The 23,414-nt window shown below is 36.5% G+C and overlaps 6 protein-coding genes across 7 annotated transcripts; 2 read left to right on the forward strand and 4 right to left on the reverse strand.

Annotated features, from left to right (window-relative positions):
* Window positions 1-1,805: 1,805 nt before the first annotated feature.
* Window positions 1,806-2,285, reverse strand: LOC147500801 (NADPH-dependent diflavin oxidoreductase). Its single transcript, XM_086562385.1, has one exon. The coding sequence runs from the start codon at window positions 2,217-2,219 to the stop codon at window positions 2,010-2,012; it is 210 nt and encodes a 69-aa protein (XP_086418511.1). The 5' UTR covers window positions 2,220-2,285; the 3' UTR covers window positions 1,806-2,009.
* A 111-nt stretch (window positions 2,286-2,396) lies between these two features.
* On the reverse strand, window positions 2,397-7,154 carry LOC147500802 (NADPH-dependent diflavin oxidoreductase 1-like). The gene is made up of 7 exons (XM_086562390.1): window positions 7,091-7,154; window positions 6,079-6,153; window positions 5,820-5,930; window positions 4,001-4,135; window positions 3,193-3,312; window positions 2,629-2,845; window positions 2,397-2,537 (listed from the first exon to the last, which is right to left on the reverse strand). Exons 3-7 carry the CDS (start codon window positions 5,925-5,927, stop codon window positions 2,422-2,424), a joined length of 696 nt encoding a protein of 231 aa, XP_086418516.1. The 5' UTR covers window positions 5,928-5,930; window positions 6,079-6,153; window positions 7,091-7,154; the 3' UTR covers window positions 2,397-2,421.
* LOC147500803 (NADPH-dependent diflavin oxidoreductase 1-like) lies at window positions 7,087-8,470 on the reverse strand. The gene is made up of 6 exons (XM_086563684.1): window positions 8,351-8,470; window positions 8,157-8,234; window positions 7,977-8,081; window positions 7,797-7,888; window positions 7,396-7,580; window positions 7,087-7,194 (listed from the first exon to the last, which is right to left on the reverse strand). The coding sequence occupies exons 1-6, from the start codon at window positions 8,468-8,470 to the stop codon at window positions 7,091-7,093; spliced, it is 684 nt and encodes a 227-aa protein (XP_086419810.1). The 3' UTR covers window positions 7,087-7,090.
* Window positions 8,471-8,515: 45 nt separating this feature from the next.
* Window positions 8,516-10,999, reverse strand: LOC147500804 (uncharacterized). 2 transcript variants are annotated; one of them, XM_086562387.1, is made up of 5 exons: window positions 10,866-10,999; window positions 10,710-10,782; window positions 10,454-10,619; window positions 9,792-9,833; window positions 8,516-9,556 (listed from the first exon to the last, which is right to left on the reverse strand). In XM_086562387.1, the coding sequence occupies exons 3-5, from the start codon at window positions 10,587-10,589 to the stop codon at window positions 8,676-8,678; spliced, it is 1,059 nt and encodes a 352-aa protein (XP_086418513.1). In that variant the 5' UTR covers window positions 10,590-10,619; window positions 10,710-10,782; window positions 10,866-10,999; the 3' UTR covers window positions 8,516-8,675. The 2 variants fall into 2 exon arrangements, with proteins under 2 accessions (XP_086418513.1, XP_086418512.1); XM_086562386.1 differs by having other exon boundaries at window positions 10,445-10,619; window positions 10,866-10,998.
* Window positions 11,000-12,108: 1,109 nt separating this feature from the next.
* LOC147500805 (putative germin-like protein 2-1) lies at window positions 12,109-13,075 on the forward strand. Its single transcript, XM_086562391.1, has 2 exons — window positions 12,109-12,303; window positions 12,409-13,075. Exons 1-2 carry the CDS (start codon window positions 12,189-12,191, stop codon window positions 12,942-12,944), a joined length of 651 nt encoding a protein of 216 aa, XP_086418517.1. The 5' UTR covers window positions 12,109-12,188; the 3' UTR covers window positions 12,945-13,075.
* A 66-nt stretch (window positions 13,076-13,141) lies between these two features.
* LOC147500806 (cytochrome b5-like) lies at window positions 13,142-15,572 on the forward strand. The gene is made up of 3 exons (XM_086562392.1): window positions 13,142-13,368; window positions 14,774-14,840; window positions 14,941-15,572. Exons 1-3 carry the CDS (start codon window positions 13,282-13,284, stop codon window positions 15,189-15,191), a joined length of 405 nt encoding a protein of 134 aa, XP_086418518.1. The 5' UTR covers window positions 13,142-13,281; the 3' UTR covers window positions 15,192-15,572.
* Window positions 15,573-23,414: the final 7,842 nt, after the last annotated feature.

Consider the following 23,414-nt stretch of genomic DNA (forward strand, 5'->3'; position numbering starts at 1 on the left):
GTAGTGTCAAGTATGAAAACTCAAGCCCTTAACCTGCCTCTCGACCCTCATTTTTTAGGGCCAAATGAAGGCCGGGTCAGGCCCAATCTAATTATATTTGACTAGTTTTTTGTTTTTTGTTTTTTGTTTTTTGTTTTTTGTTTTTTGTTTTATCATACTTTGATTATGTATATCAATTTTAACTAAATATACAAAACTAATTGTTATGCCTTTAGAAGAAAATAATAATAATAGATAGAGATGGTGGAACCGTGGAAGATATGATATTCTTAAAACATTATATTTTTCATACTTAACTATGTTGTTACTTGTTAAGTTGGATTTGCTTTTATGTATGACTTATATACATATCATTAAATCAATTACAAAAAACGCATATGTTATGTTATATTCTAATTTATTTTCTATTGAAAACTAATTTAGTGATTTTTTTTTATGCAACTTAGATAATTAGAGTATAATATATAATATAATGTAAAATAATAAGAAAACGTATGAGGGCCGGGCTCATGTTTCAGAACCTAGGCCCTTGTCCGCCCCTCAAATCTGTGAGGGCCAACTTTTGAGGGCTTAAACATATACTTTTGAGGGTATGTCGGGGCGGGTTGAGGGCCTGAAGGCCAAATTATCACCCCTAATTTGACTACACAAAATTCAGGCTTTAGGCCCACTTGTGTGTGATTGACAAAACTTGCCGTACACCGGTACAGTGACATAAATGAACAACAGAAAAAGGACAGGCATTTTCATCAAACATCCACACATTTCGCTTCCAAACATTCGAATAAAATACAACTTTTTAATAGAATTGTCCGAATTATTAAAGGGTGATCTTGGATATACTCATAAAAATACTCCCGTACCCCATAACTAACTCAGTTTTTGCCATACCCCGCTTCAATCCAATAATATCTTCCAAATTAATTTGAGATATTTCCAATAGGGGTAAAGAAAGAGAAAAAACAAAAAGATCGAGAGACTCATTCCAAAATGAAACAACAAATAAAAAAAAAATGAAAATAATAATACGGACCTTGAAATCTTCTTGTGTTACTACAAAGACACTACACAATAAGAGAACTTCTAATAAAGGTAAAGAATGCCCAAAACAAATTGTTTTTTCCTCTTCTAGAAATTGCTTCAAATTTGATTTTTTTTTATATTTCATCATTGTAGAAGGATTAAAGGAGTTTAGTAGAAATATATCAAATTGAAATTTTCTCAAGCGGAAAATGAGAAAGACAGCAAGGAGCTACAATGAGGAAAAAATACATTAATGGCTGATGAGTGAGAGGAGGAGGAAGACTAAATTCTACAATTTTATCTTTTTCTAATTCCTTTCGTAAAGGAGAAAAAAAAAAAAAAAAAAAAAAAAAAATAAGTGCGAAGGGTTTGTGTTTGCTGGAAAGATAAACACTTGTTTTGTTTTGTCTTTGATATACTTAATAAAAGAACGGTGTCTTAAACAATTTTATTTATTTATTTCAAAGTTGGGGTACGGGAGTGTTTTTATGGGTATGTCCAAGATCACCCTTATTAAATCAAATTTTAACCTAATTTAGTTTGCGAGTATATGCTATCTTTGCATGTATTATTTCTATTCGTGAATGGTATTCACTAGCACAATTAAGTGCAGGATTCAAACCGTTTGGTAGCACTAGACTGCTTAACTTTCAAAGTGAGTTTGGTGCAAAATGCCCGACTGCTCCCACTGTTTAATATTTTAGTGCCAAATAATCTTGAGAAAAAAAAACTTGCAGGATTCTAAAACTGTGACCATGCATCGAGTTAAAAGGAAGCAGTACTAACACAAAAATGGTGTGATTAAATAACAAATAATATGTGACAGTTACAAAACATCTTACTTAGCCTAGAGGTATATTATTTGATTTCACACAGACGAAATTGGACCTCTCAAGAAATACAAGTTCAGGATTAAAACTTAAACAAGATGGTTTTGACTCTTTGTTTAAGATAGAAATGACTCCTGATTGAACCATGCAACGATCTCAAGACCAGGCTTCCACATGGTACTTACCAGCCTTTTCCAGTGCTCTCAGCCACCTAACAGCTGAATCCTTAGGAACCACACCTTCTTTTGCAACTATTCTTTCAATGCACGACATAACATCTGTAGGCATTTTGGTTGAAGAGCCTGCAATATATACAGCGGTCCCAGAGCTTAACAAACTCAAAATCCATTGGCTTTCTTCCTCCATCTTATGCTGAACATAAAGCTTCTTTGGCTGGTCTCTTGAGAAAGCAACAAAGAAGCCTCCACCCTTTTCTTCTGAAAGTACTCCACCAGACTGTGCATGAGATAACCAAAAATCTCTATACAGAAAATCGTTCTCATCATTTCTACAGCCAAAGAAGAAAAGAATTGGAGCTGTTGCCTCGGAAGTACTTTGTGACTCTCTCTCAGCTACAAATGCGAAAAGGGGCACATCCAGTTCCGGGTCCAACAAGTACGAGGGGAAGTGTTGGTGAAGGAGGAGGAAGAGAGCCTCGGCTAAACCATACGGGACTACTTATTCCTACAAAATAACATAGATCATGTCAGGATAAAAGATATGCACAATGTTGCACTAGAAAGAACACAAGAAGTTTATTATTATTTATGCATACTTTCTTCAGGACCAAGTCCAGCTAACCATGTTGAACAGAGACCAGACCGATTTCTCTTGTAAGGCGTCTTCCAAGACACTACACTCACGGTCAGGTGGACTTGCTTTGGATGAGCTAGAGGAGAGGATGAAATGGAGAATGCTCTTGTTTTTAGTGGAGGAACCAGTTGCACTAGCCATTCAAAAGGCAATTGCACAGAGGGGAAGTCCTCCAATACCTGCATCACAAACTAAATTAATTTCTGAGAAACTAAAAAGCAATCTTATGTTCCACTGATGAGTGTAGAAAACAAATAAAAAATGAACCTAGACAGTTAAGTTAGAACAGAGTTTGGGTTAAATACGACAAATGCAACCAGTAGAATATATTTTGAAGGGTCTTGCACTTATTTGAGAGTTTTCCCTATCACAAATCAGATATACTGCCATAGATCATCCACACAAATATACTTCAGAGTATCAAATTTTTTAAGTTTTGAATTAATTTAAGTGCTAAAAGTTAATTTTTTCCATGAGTTACGATATGGGAAGAATGCATTCTACTTGAAAAGCACGATCAGTTCACCTCAAGAACAGTTCTCCGTTCCTTCTGGTTGTACTGGTATAGATCATTTCTTCCTTCAGGTGAAGCAAAATACTGCAGCCTTTCCTTTTCATGTTCAGCAGTCGCAAAAAACCTCATAACCTGAAGATGAGCTCGTCTTGCTATTAAGGAAGTTGAAAAACAAAAGCACAGAGGCTATTTGCCTTTAACATTAGAAGTGAGAAACGATATTGTAAGGAAAAGAAAAAATTCAACTTCTTTAAAAGGATAGACTTAAAACATCATAACGACTTCAAGTCTTTGACTTTTTTTTAACATTCATAGATTTTCTTGTCTACCAATGTCCATATGGACACCTAAACATTCATCTAAATCCAAAACGACGCAATAATGTAAAATTATTCTAATCAGTTTTTTTTTTCTTCATTCAATTCCATCTAAAGTCAATTTACGTGTTAATGCTATTTTTTCTTGACATGACATACACACCCGACACACAAACACACAAAAGGAAAAGGAAATGTTTAACAGAACAGTATCTATACATCCCATACAGGCATCTGTTCTTTTTATGTGAATTAAGTGTGTCCTCTTTTACTTTATACTTGCTTTCCTGTTCAATGTAGTGTTGAAAATAGATGTAAAATACACAGTTCAATATGGAAGTGGAGTTACGAATAATCCAGGAAGGTATCAGACATGGTAACATCTACTTGAGTAACTGATTTAAGAATAAAGCAAGAGAGGATGTTCACAACCACAGGCAAAGTTTACTTCACTTAAAAAATCACACAATTAAATAAATCTTTTGAATATACTAAAATCTTGACTCGAAAAAATAACGTCGAGGGGAAGCTGATGCTATATCCATTGTCAGTTCAACAAAAGATCTCAATTTGACTGGACCTCTCAATGCATTTGAAGGAAAGCCAGGACTCTCAATCTCAACACACTTTGGTAGAACCTAAACACAAACACATTATCAGTTTTAATCACAAAAACACTGATACAGAAAACAGTCATTCAAGAAAGGCGAGAATATATGCACCAGTTAAGCACCAAGCCTGGATACTGAAGCAAATAAGTCATAAATAGGTAAAACAACATACATACAAAACGGGATTTAAAAAACATGAAAGTTTTGAGCAGTTTACACTAGTAATTAGAAGATAGAGAGTAGTACTGATCCTGCTTGGGAAGTTCCTCCATCACCGGTTGTTAGTTTGCGACGAAAATTCAAGTCAAAGAAGGGATGCGAATTTTCCTCCCACGAATCGATGTATGATTCCAATTCTGACCACACAAAGAGGGATGGTGTTTCCCCTCTTAAAAATTGTTACTACCACCACCACAAAAAAAATTCACCTTTGTTGGTTAGGCAAACTCCCCAATCCTCTCCTCCTGATCAACTCGGTAAATCATCTAAAGAAAGAAAAAGAAGTCGTTCTGATCCTGCTTGGGAAGTTCCTCCACCACCTGACTATGAAAGAGAGCAACAACGTCAACATCTTTTGTTCCGAAAAGCCTCTCGCACAACTTGCCCACTGCCTCTTTCTCCAAATCTATGGGACCAGCCCACCACACCAGCTGAATTTGACGAGTGTCACAACCATCAAGAAGACATTGTTCAAAAATTACCAATACAACAGCTAGGTGCAAGGTCCATCACTGGAACACTTCACCCCCTTCTTACTTGTCAGTTCAGGTTGACACTCTTGAAGGCCAAGAATTTCAGAAAGAAGACCCAGATGGGATTGATTTTCAAATTGCTAATTTGAGTGTCAACTTTAATACCCCACTTCCGTCATCTCCAAGATATGGGAATTGTAGACTTTCTACTGATTATGTGGATCCGTATATATCCAATTTCGAGGAGGATTTTGCATGCCCCTACAAAGCAGTTCAATGTCTCTTCCGTGACTTCCAATATCCGTTGTGTTTCTTGACAAGAGTACTGGCAGCATTTCGGTGCCATGTTATTTGTTTGAACCGATATTTGGGTAACATTCGAGGTCGAATTTTCTGCAACCCAACGAAGGTGACGTATACGAGTATGAAGAGCTTTTGTGCGTTAATGGATTTTTATAACTCCAAACTCGAGGACGAGTTTCTTTCAAGCCGGAGAGATTGATGCATGAGCATGGATTATTAATTAATTAGTAGTTTCTATTTTGTTTGGTTTCCTAATTCAATTAGGAATATGAATTAGATGGTTTCCTATTTGGTTTCCAATTAGGTTTAGTAGTTGTTTTCTTATATAAAAGCATCTAGGCCTCCATTGTTAGATGGTTATTATGAAATATTAATTCTTTGAGAATTGTTCTTCGTGTTTGAAGGGTTAAACCCTAGATTTAGGTGTTTATTTTATTAAACTCAATTGATGTTCATCCATTGTTAAAACTTCGGCCAACAAGATACATCAAGTACCCAGCAACTTTTAAAGACGAGATAAAATTTGGCATTGTAGATTGAGTTAATGGTTTGTATGAGACCTCATCTGACTTTTTAATGAGGCAATTTCAATTATGCTAAAATTTAAGGGACCGATAATCTAACAGATGTCATAGAGAAGCACTCAGAGGCAAAAGAAAATCAACACAAAGAGACCGTTTCCATAAAAACCAATAGTCACAAAACACAATACATACAGTGATGTGTGAGTCGGGATTCAGATTACATCGCTGTATGAAAGCTTCCACCGCAGAGGGATCCTGACTAGGCAGAACCTCAAGAGCATCTCCCACTTGATATCTCATACCCTGAAAACAGGAACATAGTTTCACAAACTAAAAGAGAAATGAGGTTGCATATGCATTGAAGCCGAGTATGTTATAATGAAGTTATTCAATAGTCAAACTTGTACTTCATGACTTCCAGTTCTGATAGAAAATCAAGTTTGGAACTTACTGGGGAGAGAGCTTCAAATTCAACGTGGCACACATCTTTTCCACATCCAACTCTTGTCAATAGATGATTTTTTATCTACAATTCAAATTGAGAGTAGCAATGAAAAAGGTTAAGAAAACCCTCACAATGATGATAAGTGGTACATCATCTTAATGCATAACAACGAAAAAGTTCGCTTCTAAAACAAATCTAGAGTAAGGCATGGAACAGAATGCTTATCACAGCAGCAACATACTTAATCTATGAATTAAATAAGCACATCCTAGTAAATCCACCAGCAGCCAGTAATTTAATCATGTAAAAGGAAAGCTGATAAAAGTAGAAGGTAGGTCGCATTAAGGAATATGATCTCTTCTTCCGTCCAGGTCTAAAGGGAAAGAGAGCCCGAAGAAACACTGGTCAAGGTATTAGAAAAAGCTGTAGGCTGGACACAATTGGATTGGATTTTCATTGCTAATTCAATTTTCAAGTTCTCTGGTGAAGCAATCATGATGATTCAATAATTGTAGTAGATAGCATGTTTGCACTTAGCACAATTGCCACAGCCACATATTAGTAATAATGCTACTGGTGAACAGGCTTGCTAGCAAAAAAAACTCAGTCCTCCACAATTTTGAAAATCTTACTGGTCTTAAAACTAAAATACAAAATACACACAATCTGATAGGATCTGCCATATTGTCACCTCTCCCTTCCATATACACACACCAAACAGATCCCCTTTTAGCTAGTACAAGGAATATATGCTTTGAGATCTTCAGATTGAGGTGTGCCTATCATCGAGTCAAATATCAGCCTAAAGCTGAATGAAAATAAAGTTCCTATTGGAGCTACGGATAGCAACTTAATCCGCATCTACAGAACTCAAAACTTGTATCCCCAGCCCATAGCCAAGGAGGGTTGCATTTGGCTTACAAAATATATACTTTCATGATTCATGTGAATATATGTTATCAAATTTGACAGCAACAAGTTTACAACTAGGTATGTGAATGATGAGGGAGAACGTTACCTATGCCATTTGTAAAAAGCAGTGAGGCCTAAGTTTATCACGACCAAATTTTGCAGGGGACATGAAACGAGCTCTCTCAATCTGTAACCGAACACACTCCAAATCTGATACAAACAAAAACCATTATCTTGTTAATACACGCCATTCCTTAAAATAACTTGTATTGCAAACCATTGTCAAACACATCTTGTGGTTTGGCTTTCACTTTCATTGAGCTAAATTCCATAACTTTTAAAACGATGACATATTAAATTTTACGGAATTTAGTGCAATAACCATCAAGTAGCTTTGAATAAGATGAGAACCTGAGGCAGATGAAGAGTTTGGCAGCAGATTGTCAGCTTCATGGTATATGACTTGAAATTTGGGGTGAACTAAAATCTCCGTAGCAGAATCTACATCTGCAATTCCTCTTACGAACACTCTTGGACTCATTTGATTTAAAATTCTCCACAAAGATGACAACCAGGGGTCCAGAGCACCTTCATACCTAGGGAACCCAATACGTTCAATCCCAATTTAAGAAAAAACTATTTTCCAGTAAGTAAAAGGTTATGTCAAACAACATTAACATCGAAGAGATAATGTCTCTATTATTCTACATCAGCAATGTGTCGGAGGTAATAAAATTCAGATATCTGATGTAAGTGGGATAGATAATTATTATGTCAAAAAGCGAAAAAGAAAATAAAAAGTATGGCCATACCCTAAAGGGTGCTGATCATCTCCTAGACTTCTTTCAATTATTGGTGTTCCTCCAAGATCTGAAAGTCTTTTGTCCACTTTCTTTGCTGCAAACTGCAGCCAAAAGTTCCACATACACACATTATTATGCATCTATCTCATCTATAACAACAGATAAGATAGAGACGTGAAAACAATTTACATTAATTTTTTGATAACCAGAGTCTCCCAACCCAAACACTGCATAGCGGACTCCTTTCAACCAATTCTGACTAAGATTTTTCTGCAGCAGAAACCTCCAAAATATCTGCATTATCACCAAATAAAGTAAAACCAACAGTGCCTCGGAGACCAATATATAAAGAATAATAAAAAAACCAACCTTCATGGAATCTGGTATATCCCCCTGCCCCGTAGTAGAAACAACAAAAACAACAGCTTCCTCATTCGGCAAAGTAGTCTGTCACAACAACAACAAACATGTAATGAGATGAGAACCAATTGAGTAACATAATATGTATAGTATACGAAAATGAAGAATTTATACCACGGGAAATCATCCATTGAAAGGACTACTGCGGCTGGACAGCCCCTGTGTTCAGCTTCACGCCAAACGCGCTCTGCAGCGTCTAAGGCGTTTCCAGTTTGAGATGCATACAGTATTAAGAACCGGGTATTGTTTTCCATTGCTTGCATTTTAGACCCAAATATGGAATTGAGCGCCGTCCAAGCAGTCAATAATTAGTCAAACATGCCGCCGAATTGATATACCATAACAAAAATTCTAGAATTGTAAAATATAGGAATGGGGAAAAATATAATTATCATCAAGAGACAAGAGTACACTCTACCGCTATTTATATTAATGCCCTTAAAATATCACTCTTCTCTTCTAGAAAATTTACTGAACCTCCTCAATTAGTATCTTCCCTTTGCTTTCCTTTGAGCTGACCTGCATAGCCTTTCTGCTTTCTCCTTGATTCGTAGCATCAATAGATTTCTTCTCCAAATCGATAATAGCCGCCAATGATGACCAAGCTTCACCAGATTTCTCATGAACCCAACACATGAGAAAATAAACTTTCCTAGTGGCAAGCTTAAACTTACTTGTGATATCACTCTTCACTTTTCTTGGTTTTTCTAGATTGAGCTGCTCCTCAGCTGCCTGAATAAGTCTCTGTAAATCACAAAGCAAGCAAACAACAGCAGGTCCACCAAGGTTAAGCAGGCATGTGATGTCTTCTAAGAGACCCATCCCAAACTGCAAACCACCAGCATGTCTGTAAGCTGGTGAGCATGTCTGCTCGAGGCAATATGATAGAACATCAGACACACTCTCAGGCTGCCCACCTTCACCCAAGACATTTGACAGGCTTAGCAACACCATAGCAGCTCCCAAGGCATCAGAATGCCAATCCCCATTATAGAGACGAAGAGTAAAGCAGTAGCTGTACACAACATCAACCAAGTGAACAGATAGAAGTGGAGATGGATGTGTTGAAGTTAACTTGCAAATGGGTGGTATAGGAGTTTCAGGCCCAGCAGGGACATCACCAGAGTGACCACTCTCCATACTGTGTTGTGCTGGCATTGTTATATCTTTCTGGTGAACAGGCTGGACAAGCTGAGTTCCTTCACTGCTGAGGGAAATTCTCCTTGCAGAAGGCTTCAACCACCATGGTTCCCAAGGCTCAATCAGTTTGCTCAGCTCACCTGACGCAATTGTGCTTTGAAACTTCTTCATTTCCTCTGCAGATAGGTCATCCAAACTGAATTGATTACCTGAAACAAATGTTATCAACGTTATTCAACCGACCTTCCAAATTCTTTTTAGCAGCTCATGTGTAGGTAAAAAATAACAGCTAAATGAGCCATGCATGTAAAGATAATAGTGATTTTGCACAATTGGATTTAAAACTAGAAAGTTTATAACACCTAAGGACCAAGAAGTATCTCCAAACAAAAAACAAAATATATGTCATGTAATCAAAGAAAGAAAGATGAGACCGAATTATACCTGATAAAATCTTTTGAATAGTCTCTTCAGAGAGCGTGGTACCTGCAAATCATCTTGGATTTAGTAAAAAAAATTAACATGAAGGATTAGTAAGAAAATTAATACATCTCTCAGAGTCTTGAAAAAATGAAATGGACACCAAGGTAAGTGTGTCATAAATCATAACATCTAACATACGAATTCGACCCATAGAAGTAACAATGCATTTTTTGTTTCATGTACAAAGTGTCAGGTACATGGTGCGAGAGTCTACAAGGGAACTAACAAAACTGTTATATGGGATTGGATTCTGACAGGTAAAGTGCAGGAAACACAGATTGGAAAACCGTATAGGAAAGTAAGATGCAACCAGTAACATCAGTAGTGATTTACAGTACGCAAAGATGGAAAATTACTGATCAATTAAAAGTCTGTCCGCCTCTCCATGTCAAAGAAAAACACCATACCTTTCTATTTCCACTTCTTCACAATTACTTCACTCACAGTACAATACAAAATCACTACACTAATAAAATCTAATGGATAGTAACACTGTAGTTCTTCAAGAATGTGATATGTATCATAATTCCATCTATCATAGTGAGGACACAAATGATAATGATAAGCAATTTATGTAAATAGAAAATGTAAAGAATGCAAATAATATAGTTCAGCTACAATACCATCATCAACATCATCTTCATCCACGGACTCATTCTCGTCCTCTGAATGAACCCGTTTGAGTATGTCTATCATCTTTTGTTTCGCTTCATCATTCGGTTGCATTTGCCCCAGCTGCTCCACAACATTTTCTCGCATGAACGATTCAGTACAGCAAAGACTATGCGACTATACACATAAACAGAAGAAAAAATAAATAAATGAACATATTATACAAGGTAAAAAACACACACACATACAATTAAGTTCACTACTAACCTTATAGCATTCAAGGGAACAATACCGAGAATTACATCGAGGGAAAGTATAGTTTGAGGATTTCTTTTGACACCTGTGAGAATGTAAACAATAACATCCATCAAAACCATTAAAAAACACTGGAAAAAAATAAATAAATAAATAAGTAATACTTACACACGGCAAATAAGTCTAGTTGCTGATGATGCTGGGAATGATGTTGAAGTATTTTCTGAAGTATTGTCTCTTCCATTGAGTATTAGTGCTGAGATGTGTCAGAGCTAAACCATATCAAAATTTATCATTCAAACATTTCATCAAACCAACTAAACAAACAATGGGGTTGGAGTCTTGGACTGTCACTGAAACTGGCCAGTAAGAAGTTATTGGGTCAAGGCCCAATCAACCATATTAGCACTGTTCTAAAAATCGGTCTAAGTGGATGCCTAGGCGAGTAGGCGGTCTCTGAGCACTAGGCGGTGCCCAACCGACTCGCCTAGACTCAAGTCATTTAAAAAATCGGTGGACCGACTAGGCGGGTCTAGACCGACTGATTAGGCGGGTCTAGGCGGTCCAGTCATTTTTTTTTTGAATGATTAAATATCGAAAATTAAAAGCCTGTGTAGGCTTAAGATTTGAATGAGTTTAAAAGACTAAAGTTTAATGTAAATTATATGCCGATATAACAAAGAGTATGTTTTTATATAAAGTTGATATTCTTCAATTATTTCGTATTTTTGTAATAAATATCTTTGTTTGTGTTTATTTTTTGAGTTATGGTAAATGATTTTCTTCATTTCATGTAGTATAGGTGTGTATTACTATATATATTAGAAAAAAAAAACTAGCTTAACCCGCCCCGGCACTGCAGCAAAGGTCTAGCGCCTCCCACCACCGACTACCGCCGCCTAGCATTTTTTAGAACACGGTATGCATTGTTGTTTATGTTGCTTCGAGAAATAACCAGAGAAATATTCATGTACACATCTGAAATCGATCAGTACGCATGCCAGTTGATCAGGTCTTAATTTCTGTTTTTCTAAATAACGTACAACTGTTTCCACCCTACACAAGCCGAACAGAACACGACAATAAATTTGAAGAAAAGAGGCCGGGCAAATCCAACGTAATAACTAGCTGCAAGAGTGAATTAGTTGTTTCCGCGTATGAAAGGATTGAATCATTCACATAATTATAAATTAGTGAGATAAACTACGGTTTTATAATATCAACTGAACGAAATATGCTGAGGGTGAGACAAAGGTGCATGACGAAAACTTTATTACTTATTTGGATTTGATTCAAGAAAGTGAGACTTTGTCAATAATGCATAATGCTTGGACGGCAATTCTTAAAAAACAAATAGTTCAAAGCTCAGTAGATAGCACTATATATAGAGTGCTCAAGCCTTGCTAGTTTCATAACTCCAGCTACTTTTACTACATCAAATACTAAAGCGGCATTTTTCCAATTCGTTTCTAAGTTTTAATTGATCCGAGCATGGCAAACCACATTATCATTTTCTTGAGTTTGTTAGTCTTCACTTGTTCTTTTGCTTTGGCTTTTGAGCCAAGTCCTTTGCAAGATTTTTGCATTGCAGATTCTACTAGCTCAGGTATACATATTGCACTGATGACCTGTAGGCAATCTACTAGTCTTTTGAGATTAGAGACTACTATATTTCTAATCTATATTAATATCTATTCTTTCCTTTTGGCAGCTCGAGTTAATGGCGTAGTTTGCAAGGACCCAAAGCTCGCTCAAGCAAATGATTTCTTCTTTTCTGGGCTACACTTACCAGGAAACACATCAAACTTGTTGGGATCCAAGGTCACTCCAGTCAATGTGGCTCAACTACCAGGACTCAACACTCTAGGCATTTCCATGGTACGCATAGACTACGCACCATGGGGTCTCAACTCTCCACACACTCATCCTCGCGCTACTGAGATCCTAACAGTCTTGGAAGGCACACTTTATGTTGGATTCGTCACCTCAAATCCTGAAAACCGTCTAATTTCCAAAGTAGTTCAAAAGGGAGATGTGTTCGTGTTTCCAATTGGTCTCATTCATTTCCAACGCAATGTCGGATATGGAAATGCTATTGCCATTGCCGCCTTGAGCAGTCAGAACCCCGGTGTCATTACTATAGCCAATGCAGTATTTGGATCCAACCCGTCCATTCCAAGTGATGTTCTCACTAAAGCATTCCAAGTAGACAAAAGCATCGTCGACACTCTCCAGACGAAATTCTAGTGAACTAAAAACAGAAAAATATATATCAATATTTCGTATTATGGTTTGATTATTTTGTACACATTCTTTGTGTGTGATTTGTTTATGTAATTTATCGACATTTGATGAATTTTATTTGGCATTTTGTGAAATTCCATTTATAATCAGCCAATTGAGGTCTGACAAGTGTGACAGCAACCAACTACCTTTCACCAAAAATTTGCAGCTCCTCACCTAACTAACCAAACTAAAAATAACACATGCCCATTCTTGTCTGCTTATTAAGCCTCTGTTTGAGACTTCATCTCAATTCTCTTTTATTTTTCTCCTTAATTGAGTAGAGAGAAGAAGAAGAAGAATGGGGGATGAAGGAAAGATCTTTTCTTTAGCTCAAGTTTCTGAGCATAATACTTCTAAGGATTGTTGGCTCGTTATTAACGGAAAGGTATAATTTTTTTTATTTTTATTTTTTATTTTTTATTTTTTATTTTTTATTTTTTATTTTTGTTTATTGAATCTATGATTTGATCGAATTAGATATTTCTGTAAGTTTAAGACCAATTTAGGATTTTTTTTATGGATTGGGATTTTGTACATTATGGATTTTATTGATTGGTAAAATTTTGGAAATTGCCCCTTTGATATCATACACATGCATTGGTTCATTTTGACCATTTTATGTGTTACGACGTGCCTTTAGGAGAAAATAGAAGTACCCTAATAAGTTGGAATTATAATAAATAAGTTGAAATCCTAGATTGTGAATCGACAGCTGCTTATGTATAACAGCATGATTAAAATGCGTTTTGGGTAATTGTACTAGATAATTCACCTGTGCTTTGACTTAAAGGGTGGAAGTAGTCCATGGCGTCACTGACACACATTGGCAGTAAGCCAGTAACTACAAACTGATTTCTGCCCTCAAGTTCACCTGGGCCATGTGCCCCATGTAACCACCATGTGGCTCCGCCACTGGTGAGAACTACTTTAATGAAAAAGTGAATGATTTCGTTAGTGGCAGTCCTTCTCGTGGTTAGAACTTTTGATCTTTGTTTTGGAATTCTCTTAGTGTGGTGAAGATTGTGCGTGATAGATAGGTTTCAGTAAGAATCAAGTTCTTTAGCAATCCAAGATCTCAATACGACTATTGTTCAATAAGGTTTAATGGCTTTATTTGTGCACATATAATAGTTAGAAACTTAGAAACTTTGCAAAATTGGAAAGACAGTTTTTAGTGCGGCTCTCCTAAATCCAAATGTTCCTCAATTGGAGGGCTTTGGTAAAAACAGTCTTCCAATGAATTTCAAAAAAAATTTAGTGATTATCTATAGCTGAACCCGTGGCTGGAATAATGAAAGTTTAGCTAAACAAAGTTGTGTGCAACAAAGGAAGTTTGTTCGGGTTGCAGGTTCTTTTTTCATTGCCTTGCTCTTGTGGAATTCGTATGCTGTCGCTCTATAACATAGTACCACATAACTTCACATTTTGTGGCTCCCAAAGAAATTGTTTTAGTGGTGCTCTAGAGGGCAAAGTTTTAAATGTGATAGTGGGTCCAGATAGACCCCATCTTGAATTGGTTTGTAAGTGCTTACATCAATTGCTGTTACGGATGCAAGGCAAAAGCCTAGTATACTTGTAGAAATGCCTTACCAAATTCCCGGGCTTTCTGATGAAGTAATGCACATAGAGAAATAGATACTCTCTTTCAAGTTTCCAATACTTTTCACTTTCTGAATTTGAGGCTTATAGGCAGTGATTTATTCAGTTTTCTGTTGCCACTTGTTTTAGATGGAACTTCAGATATTTTTTTTATCAATCCCTGATCTCCTCACCTTATAATGCTGGAGCAGGTGTATGATGTGACTAAATTTCTGGAGGACCATCCTGGGGGTGATGACGTTCTGTTATCAGCTACAGGTATAGATTCATATGAAGTTCTTTAGCCAAGTCATTTTAGTTAATTTTGACAGTTTTGTCTCAAAAATTTATTAGATCTGATTGCTGTGTATTGTGGCAGGGAAGGACGCAACTGATGATTTTGAGGATGTTGGTCACAGTAGCAGTGCCAGGGCGATGCTGGATGACTTCTTAGTTGGGGATATTGATACATCAACCTTCCCAGTCAAGCAGAAGTACAGTCCTCCTAAGCAGCCTCACTACAACCAGGACAAGACATCAGAGTTTATTATCAAGCTACTTCAGTTCCTGGTCCCCCTGGCTATCTTGGGTCTGGCCTTTGGCATTCATCTGTACTCTAAGTCAACCTAAGCTAGAGGTCATTATTCCAGAAAGTTTGTTTATGATTTGCACTTAGTCTAGTCTTCACTATCTTCTTTTGTCAGTGGTTTTACTACTCGGGAGCAAATTTTATTTGGTGAAAGTTTCTGGCCTATGTGAAGTATTGTTGAAGACTTCGAAGTTCTACATGTCGTTGGTTCGTTCTTTATATATGGAAAGACTCATTAGTTCGTTACATTTTCTATTTTCTTTACGTTTAATGTGGTGAACACTTGGCAGAATTGCTTTTTTGATAGTGGAGCTGCTGGCTTCAGCTATTTGCAGATAAATTATTTTTCCTCCTCTTGTATTGATTTTTTATGATAAGTTCATCAGAAGAAAAGATTGCAGAAAAAGTCAGGTTGCCACAAAGATGATTTATGCATGTACTCTACATTGAAACTTATGGACGCTGATCTTTTCATCTAGGTTCTGCACTCAGAATTCAGTTTCCATCCACTCCGACTTTTCTTTTCCCAAAGATTTGAATAAGAATGCTTTCATAGAATATATTTTTTCTCATTACTCAAAACAATCTTGATTACACCTTTATATAGTCATTAGCTGACATGAGTTAGTTAGTTACAACAGAATGACGTGAGTTAGTTAGTTACAACAGAATGTTCTAGAACTATCTTTGATGAGCTGGCTCTTTGTCTGATGCTTCATTCTTTTGCTCAATTTCCTCCCTCAATTTGAAGGGGATTAGAAAGCACCGAAAGCTTGATGGTAAAAAAATGAAATCGTTGAGAAGATAGAGCTTTAGTAAGGACATCGGCAATCTGATCCTTGGTGTTGAGATATTGAACATCAAGAAGTTTACTAGTGACCAATTCTCGACATAATGATAGTCAATTTCCACATGTTTTGTTCTCGCGTGAAATACTGAGGATTGTGAGCTAAAGAAATTGCACTAATGTTATCACAATGAACCAATGGAGTGAAGGTAGAGAAATCCCGAGATCCTTTAGAAGTACACATATCCAATAGATCTCACCAACGGTTTGAGCGAGAGCACGATATTACCTTCGATTGACGATCGAAAACAATCTTTTGTTTCTTAGCGGACCAAGATAAAGGATTATGACCAATGTAAATACAGAAACCACCTCAATTGACCTTCGTCCATTGGATGACCGCCTAATCTGCATCATTATATGCTTGTATTCGAGATTGCTCTTTGTAAACCATATGCCATGATGTATAGTCCCTTTTAAGTACACGAGAATTCTTTTTACTGGCGATAAATGAGGAGCTCTTTGGCTTTGGATAAACCGACAAACCATATTAACCGCAAATGAAATGTCAGTGCGCACCATGTTAAATATTGTAAACCACCCACAAGTGATCTGTATTCCATGGGATCGGGTAGAAGTTCTCCAAGCAGATTGTCAAGTTTGCAATTGGTTGCAAGAGGAGTAGCAATAGGCTTAGCATCTAACATCTTTTGCTTTTGTCAACAAATCAAAGGTATACTTTGTTTGAGATAGAAACAATCCTGTAGAGTTTCTTTTAGCCTCTAGACCCAAAAAATAATGGAGAGAGCCAAGATCTTTCAATGCAAAACAATTGCCGAAATGAGAAATAATCTTTTGATATACACTTGCGAAACGAGAATGTCGAATGTCATCAACATATACCATAATATAAGTAATGGATCTTTGAGTCTTTCTTGATGAATAAGGAGTGATCGGCATGTGAGGTAGAGAATCCAAGAGATAACGGCTTTGAAATAACTCTTCATACCAAGCCCTCGGGGCTTGTTTTAAACCATATAAAGATTTCAACAATTTGCAAACATGAGCAGGTCTAGTATGATCAACAAAACCTTTTAGGGTGAGTCATGAACACATCCTCCTTGAGATGACCATGCAAAAGGCATTTGAGACATCTAATTGCTTGATATCCCAATTATAGTAAACCGCTAGAGATATAATAAGTTTGATAGTTGGAGGTTTTGCAAACCGGGCTAAAGGTTTCATCATAATCAAAACCATGTTTTTATGAAAGCCTTTAGCTACCATATATTATACTTATCAAGGGAGCCATCCGGCTTTACGTTTTACGAAATACCCACTTGTTATCAACAAGATTTTGTGAAGGAGAAGAAGGTACAAGAATCCAAGTACCATTTTTTATTAGAGCATTAAATTCATGACCATTCTTTCTCCAGGTTTGGAACTTTGTCACTTGAGTGAAAGAAGTAGGTGTACTAGGCGAGAAGAAAAAGAGTAGTTTGAAGAGCATGAGGAATAGGATGTTTAGTGGTGATGAGATATTTTGGTTTGAAAATGCCATTTTGGCTCTTGTGGTCATAGAATGAGTTGAAGAAGAAGTGTCAACAGGTAGTGCAAGAGGGGTGATAAAGAAGTAATAACTTCAAAAAATCGGAAGACAAATGGAGTAGAAGTATGAGAAGAAGGGAAAACGATATCATTGCAAAAGGATGAAAGAAGAAATTCTGTAGGAGACATTGAATTTGAATGTAGAGTTGTGTTTTTGAATGGAAATTCAGACTCATTGAATACAACATGCCTAGATATGTAGATACGACCAGTTTGTATATCCATGCACTTGTAACATTTGTGATTTAAACTATAACCAAGAAAAACGCAAGGTTTAGACCTTAAATCAAGCTTATTAGTTGTATAAGGTCTTAACCAAGGAAAACATGTGCATCCATAAGCTTTAAGATTGGAATAATTAGGTTGGACATGAAACAACTTTTCAAGAGGAGAAATATTTTGAAGTGAAGCTGAAGGAAGTCGATTAATGAGATAAACAGAGGTAGAGAAAATGTCACACCAATATTTAGGTGGCATCCAAGACTGAGAAATGAGGGTTCTTGCCATATCTAATATATGCCGGTGCTTTCGCTCTACAATACCATTTTGTTCAGAGGTATGAGGGCAAGTGAATTGGTGACTGATACCATGGGAGATAAGAAAAATTTTAAATTGAGTACTGATGAACTCACCACCATTGTCAGTTTTGACACATTGTATTTTACCAGTCAAAAGATTCTCAACTAGAGACTTGAAAGATTGAAACACAGAGCAAAAATCAGATTTATTACAAAGAGGAAATATCCAACAATATCAAGAATGATCATCCACAATACTGGCATAATATCTAAAACCATTAATCGAAAAAATGGGAGATGGACCCCCAAGATCAATATGCAGTAATTGTAAAGGTTTTACAGTTTTACAAAATGAAGAACCAAAAGTAAGTTTAGTGCTTTTGCCCATGGCACAATCAGCACACAAATTAAATTGTTTTGAACCTTGAAGATCAATACTGTTGGTTTGAAGAAGTTTGTGAATAACTGCAGCAGATGGATGCCCAAGTCTTCTGTGCCAAGTTGCAACAGGAGCTTTATTGGTGATGAAAGCAGAAGGAAATAGGACTTTACTTGACGGCGGGAGAGATGAATGGGATACTGCACCATGCTCGGTTGGACCTTTGAAAAGAGTCCTCCATGTTGCAATGTCCTTTACATAGAAAGCATTTGGAGCAAATATGAGTACACAGTTATTATCATTGACAAATCGATGGACACTAAGAAGATTGTGTTGTATTTGGGGAACATGTAAAATGTCTTTCATATGAAAGTTATGCAAGGAATTATGTGGTTTAACAGACGCAGAACCAGTATAAAGAATGGACAAACCTTGGCCATTTCCTACAAGGACTTTGTTAGCTCCTTTGTAGTTTGAGTGTATGGAGAGATTGGAAAGATCATTCGTGAGATGATTTGAAGCTCCTGTATCAGCATACTAGTAGGATTCCTTTGATGAACTAGGACCAGGATAATTGTTAGATCCATTGTAGTAAGAAGGAGAGCCAAATATTGTGGAAGTAGAACCATCGTCTTGTGAACCGTAACCATGATACCGAGAACCATGAGGCCGAGGTATAGCATCATTGATATTGGCAAGCATAGCTAGTTTAGTAGGTGGAATTAGGCCCTACATAGGAGTGGTTCATGCGATTGTGACAGTCAATTGCCAAGTGGCCAAATTTAGTACAGATCTGACATTGAGGGCGACCTTGTGAGACATTATTGTAACCATTAGAGGTGTTGGCATTGTTGTTGTAGCTAAATCCATTTCCTCTGCCAGTGTTGTTACTATTAGTGAAATTATTTCCTCTGCATCTATAGTTTCCTCTGGCATTGCCTCTATAAAAACCTCGACCAGTTCCTTTGTTGCTGCTGTAATTATCGAACCCTCTTCCTTTGCCAAAACTATTTGATTGATTTTGATTTTGATTAAAAGCTACAAAAGCTTGCACTGGATCAGCTTGAATATTGCCTCTAAGATCTTGTATTGAAAGTTCCTCAATGATAATAAGGCTATGTAATTCATCAACTTGTACTGGATCATTGTTCGACTTAGTCCTTATGGAAGTAGCAAAAGCAGCATACTCTTCTGGAAGACCTCTCAGTGTATGAAAACCATATCGATCGTAAACTTGTTCACCGGATCGCGCAAGGCTATCAGCAAGAAATTTAAGCTTCTGAAGATATTGCGCCATAGTAAGATTCCCTTTCTTTAAAGATTGAAGTTGTGCCTTGAGTTGATTAATATGAGACCTTGAAAGAGTAGATAGCCTCTTTTCCAGTTGTAACCACAATTGCCTTGATGAAGTGACACCAACAACATAAGGAAGTATTTCATTTGACAAAGTAGCGTTGATCCAGATCATTAACATCTGATCTCTTTTGAGCCATGTAGTGAAATTAGGATTGATCTTGTTTGTGGGATTTCCACATTCATCAATAATAAAATGAGAAGGACAAATATCTGTACCATCTATATGTCCTAATAAATCGAAACTGATGAAAACTGGCATGATAACTGTTTTCCATAGCAAGTAATTCTCCCTATTAAGCTTTAGAGTAACTAGATTTGTAATGTTCTGAAAAGAATATGATGTATTACACGATGGAACTGCCATTGGAATAGAGAAGTTAACTGAATTCAAACCTTGATCACTGATTGTTGAATGACTACGATCTTGATATAGAAATTGATTTCTCTGATCTGGAATTTGTTGATCTTGAATCAGATCGCTTTGATCATTTGATTGACGATTAAGTTCATGTTGAGCTATTTGATCCATTGTTTGTTGAATAAGCACCGCATCAGTATAAGAAGAAGGTTGTTGATTTTGATTGGTTCGAACCATTTTTCTTGATGATTTCTTGATATTGATACACATAAACACAGAAACTATAAGAAGATATGAATCTCGATGACGATGAATCTAAATGAAGACGAATGATTGAATGATTACTTCAAATTGACTGAAGAAATCAATTTGAGACAAAGCTTCAAATTAGCTTTAATGGTGGATCGAATCGCACTGAGCGTAATGGCTCTGATACCATCATAGAATATATTTTTTCTCATTACTCAAAACAATCTTGATTACACCTTTATATAGTCATTAGCTGACATGAGTTAGTTAGTTACAACAGAATGACGTGAGTTAGTTAGTTACAACAGAATGTTCTAGAACTATCTTTGATGAGCTGGCTCTTTGTCTGAAGCTTCATTCTTTTGCTCAATTTGCTTCACCTATTTATCTTCTCCCTGAATGGTTTCCATATGTTTGCCACGAACTATTCTCCCAACTGACTCAGAAAGATTAACAAATATATATACATTGGGTTTTAGCATGTAGAACAATAATGAAGTTTGCAACAGTTCTTAATGTACATATTTTTACTCTACATATGGTTTTGGTATCTCAAAAGTCACAAGTTTTTGCAAGATTAGAGGATTTGTACCCGCAGTGAGGCCCTCATTCATGATCTCTGTTGGTGTTGGAGTTGTAGTTTGGTCGAGTACTATACCACTATCCAAATAACTTTACCCTAAATTTTATTCCTATGACTTGCAATTCAATGTAGTTTTTTTTGCAGGCAAAATGTGAATATTATCTTATCTTATATATAATGCAAAAACCTGATTTCCTCAATTAGGCCCCGTAATACCGGTTTTATTCCAAACTTTTTAATCCCAAGGGTACCCAAAAATTTCACCCCCTAAATTTTCGGGTAGTACAAATTGCAAGGGTAAAGACGTAGTTACATATTTCCAGGCTCTTAGAGCATTCCCAATGCAGGTGGAATTGAAGGGAATGTGAACATTTTTACCTCTTTTTTGTTCAAATGCAGTGCCCAATGCATAGGTGAAAACGAGGGTGACTATATTCCTAAGTCATTACGTGGGTGAAACCTTCAACCGAGATAGTGGCTAACTTGTGAACTTCGGACGGGATGTTGGATTCCGTCTCGTGTGTTTTAAAAAAAAAATGATTTTTTTTTGACGGAATGTTTCATTCCGTCTCGTCTCGCGTGTTTTTTTGACTTTTTTTGGTTTTTTTTTTAACTTCAGACAAAATACCAGACGGGATGTTACATTCCGTCTCAATCAAAATGCCTCCAGACAGAATCCAACATCCCGTCCCGAGATTATTTTTCACCTTTGCATTGGGCAGCTTCACCTTGCTTTTTGCCAAAACGGTGGAAAAAAAAGGAAATACTGCCTACCTGGAGGTGAAAAGAGGGGAATTATAGTCGACTGTATTGGGAATGCTCTTAAAAGTTAAGGGTGTGTGTCACAGCCCGAATTTCTAAACAATTAAAAAAAAAATGAATAATTGAAATATAAATATCTCAACCATCACTTGGTTCAATTGTCTAAAAACCCAGGCTATGACGGGGGGATACAACACATATCAAAACCTAAATCCCACATCACAACAGGATCAACTTAACAACAAAAATCTTCAAATTCCTCAACTATCACTTTATTAAAAACTTTCTTCCATCCCAATACAAACATAAACAAACTTTAAGAATAACAGGTCTTCAACATTGTATTTCATGTCATATGAAAATGTAACCTACGTTATTATATCCTTCCAAAAGATCAGACCTAATAAACTAAACTCCCAGACTGCTCCAGGCAAAAATCCCAATCACACGCCCGTTTCCATCGCCTTCCACCTATGTTCCCAAGAACACACCCCACGCTTACAAAACAAAGCAAACATGGGTTGACAAAAATGGAATTTGTCGGGTATGAGTAGACTAACCACATATAAACATTCAAAACTTTTCTTATCCCACTAACACTTTAACTCTATCATAACCTAATCATTCACAAATTGAAGGCGGTAGTTCCGTCATTTCAACCGCATAGCTTCTTCCCAAGCAAAACTTCCATTATATAACTCATTATAATAACTCGTTTTAATATCTAAACCATTGAATTTAAAACTTACCGATATCCACTGTTGTATAAGGGTAGGACCGTGTCCCTGCACAAAAATATTATTAAGTCCTACCCTCCTGCAAAAGAAAGTTAGCAATTTTATATAATATGTGTAGATATCCTATAGGTATTCCAATGCAAGCCCAAATACACTCGCATAATCAAATTAATTTATCTTATTAATTAATCAATTACTTTTCTTATACACATATTTCACAACCTATGTACCTTAGGTCATTCCCGCCACATTCAAGGAATACCCAACCTTACATTCCCGTACACTCAAGGAATACAACTAACCCGCAAGGCGAATACCTTAGTTCCTCTCTAGGGTAGTCCAAACAATCTGGTCATTCATGACACATTCAATGAATACCCGGGTCATTTATGACACATTCAATGAATACCCATAGATAACGCTAACGGGCCATTTATGGCACATTCAATAAATGCTCACCTAACATATGACATCAACAGTCATAAAACTTAATTCTAAAACTTGAGACGTGGAGAGTTCTAAAAGAGTGCGGTAAATTTGTTTACGCATTATTGAACCTTATTGTATATATCATTTCAGAGAACGAATGAGTATCTTGATTAAAGTATTTTTGGTTTACGCGTTATTAGTTTCATGGATGTCTAAGTGTCATAACGTTGCATATCATAAAATACTGCAAAATCACATATAGTTAATACACATACACACATATATATATACAGATCTTAGCCTAAAGTCAAGCATGCTAATAGCCCTAGACCTATCCGAATAGCCCAAATCATAATCCGAGTTAAAAAGTCAAATTGGGTCAACTGGTCAAAGTCAACCCTGGTCAACACTCAACTCTGGTCAAAGTCAACACCTCATTGTCAAAGTCAAACTGTCGTTTCTATATTCAACAGGTTCAGGGTCATAGCCATAGTTCAT

Source organism: Coptis chinensis, chromosome 5 (assembly GCF_015680905.1).
Source record: "Coptis chinensis isolate HL-2020 chromosome 5, ASM1568090v1, whole genome shotgun sequence".
NCBI lineage: Eukaryota > Viridiplantae > Streptophyta > Magnoliopsida > Ranunculales > Ranunculaceae > Coptis > Coptis chinensis.

Coding starts and splice junctions, on each gene's coding strand:
- LOC147500801 (XM_086562385.1), bottom strand. CDS start 2,219: ATGGAGGAAGAAAGCCAATGGATTTTGAGTTTGTTAAGCTCTGGGACC.
- LOC147500806 (XM_086562392.1), top strand. CDS start 13,282: ATGGGGGATGAAGGAAAGATCTTTTCTTTAGCTCAAGTTTCTGAGCAT. Junction 13,369..14,773: donor GGCTCGTTATTAACGGAAAG/GTATAATTTTTT, acceptor ATGCTGGAGCAG/GTGTATGATGTGACTAAATT. Junction 14,841..14,940: donor CGTTCTGTTATCAGCTACAG/GTATAGATTCAT, acceptor GTATTGTGGCAG/GGAAGGACGCAACTGATGAT.
- LOC147500802 (XM_086562390.1), bottom strand. CDS start 5,927: ATGAGATATCAAGTGGGAGATGCTCTTGAGGTTCTGCCTAGTCAGGAT. Junction 4,136..5,819: donor ATCCCGACTCACACATCACT/GTATGTATTGTG, acceptor GTTTGTGTTTAG/GTTCTACCAAAGTGTGTTGA. Junction 2,538..2,628: donor TGGACTTGGTCCTGAAGAAA/GTATGCATAAAT, acceptor GTTATTTTGTAG/GAATAAGTAGTCCCGTATGG.
- LOC147500804 (XM_086562386.1), bottom strand. CDS start 10,589: ATGCGAGAAAATGTTGTGGAGCAGCTGGGGCAAATGCAACCGAATGAT. Junction 9,834..10,444: donor TGTTGATGATGGTATTGTAG/CTGAACTATATT, acceptor GATGATTTGCAG/GTACCACGCTCTCTGAAGAG. Junction 9,557..9,791: donor TATTCAAAAGATTTTATCAG/GTATAATTCGGT, acceptor CATTTGTTTCAG/GTAATCAATTCAGTTTGGAT.
- LOC147500805 (XM_086562391.1), top strand. CDS start 12,189: ATGGCAAACCACATTATCATTTTCTTGAGTTTGTTAGTCTTCACTTGT. Junction 12,304..12,408: donor TGCAGATTCTACTAGCTCAG/GTATACATATTG, acceptor TCCTTTTGGCAG/CTCGAGTTAATGGCGTAGTT.
- LOC147500803 (XM_086563684.1), bottom strand. CDS start 8,470: ATGCAAGCAATGGAAAACAATACCCGGTTCTTAATACTGTATGCATCT. Junction 8,082..8,156: donor ATATACCAGATTCCATGAAG/GTTGGTTTTTTT, acceptor GTGATAATGCAG/ATATTTTGGAGGTTTCTGCT. Junction 7,581..7,796: donor GATGATCAGCACCCTTTAGG/GTATGGCCATAC, acceptor TGGGTTCCCTAG/GTATGAAGGTGCTCTGGACC.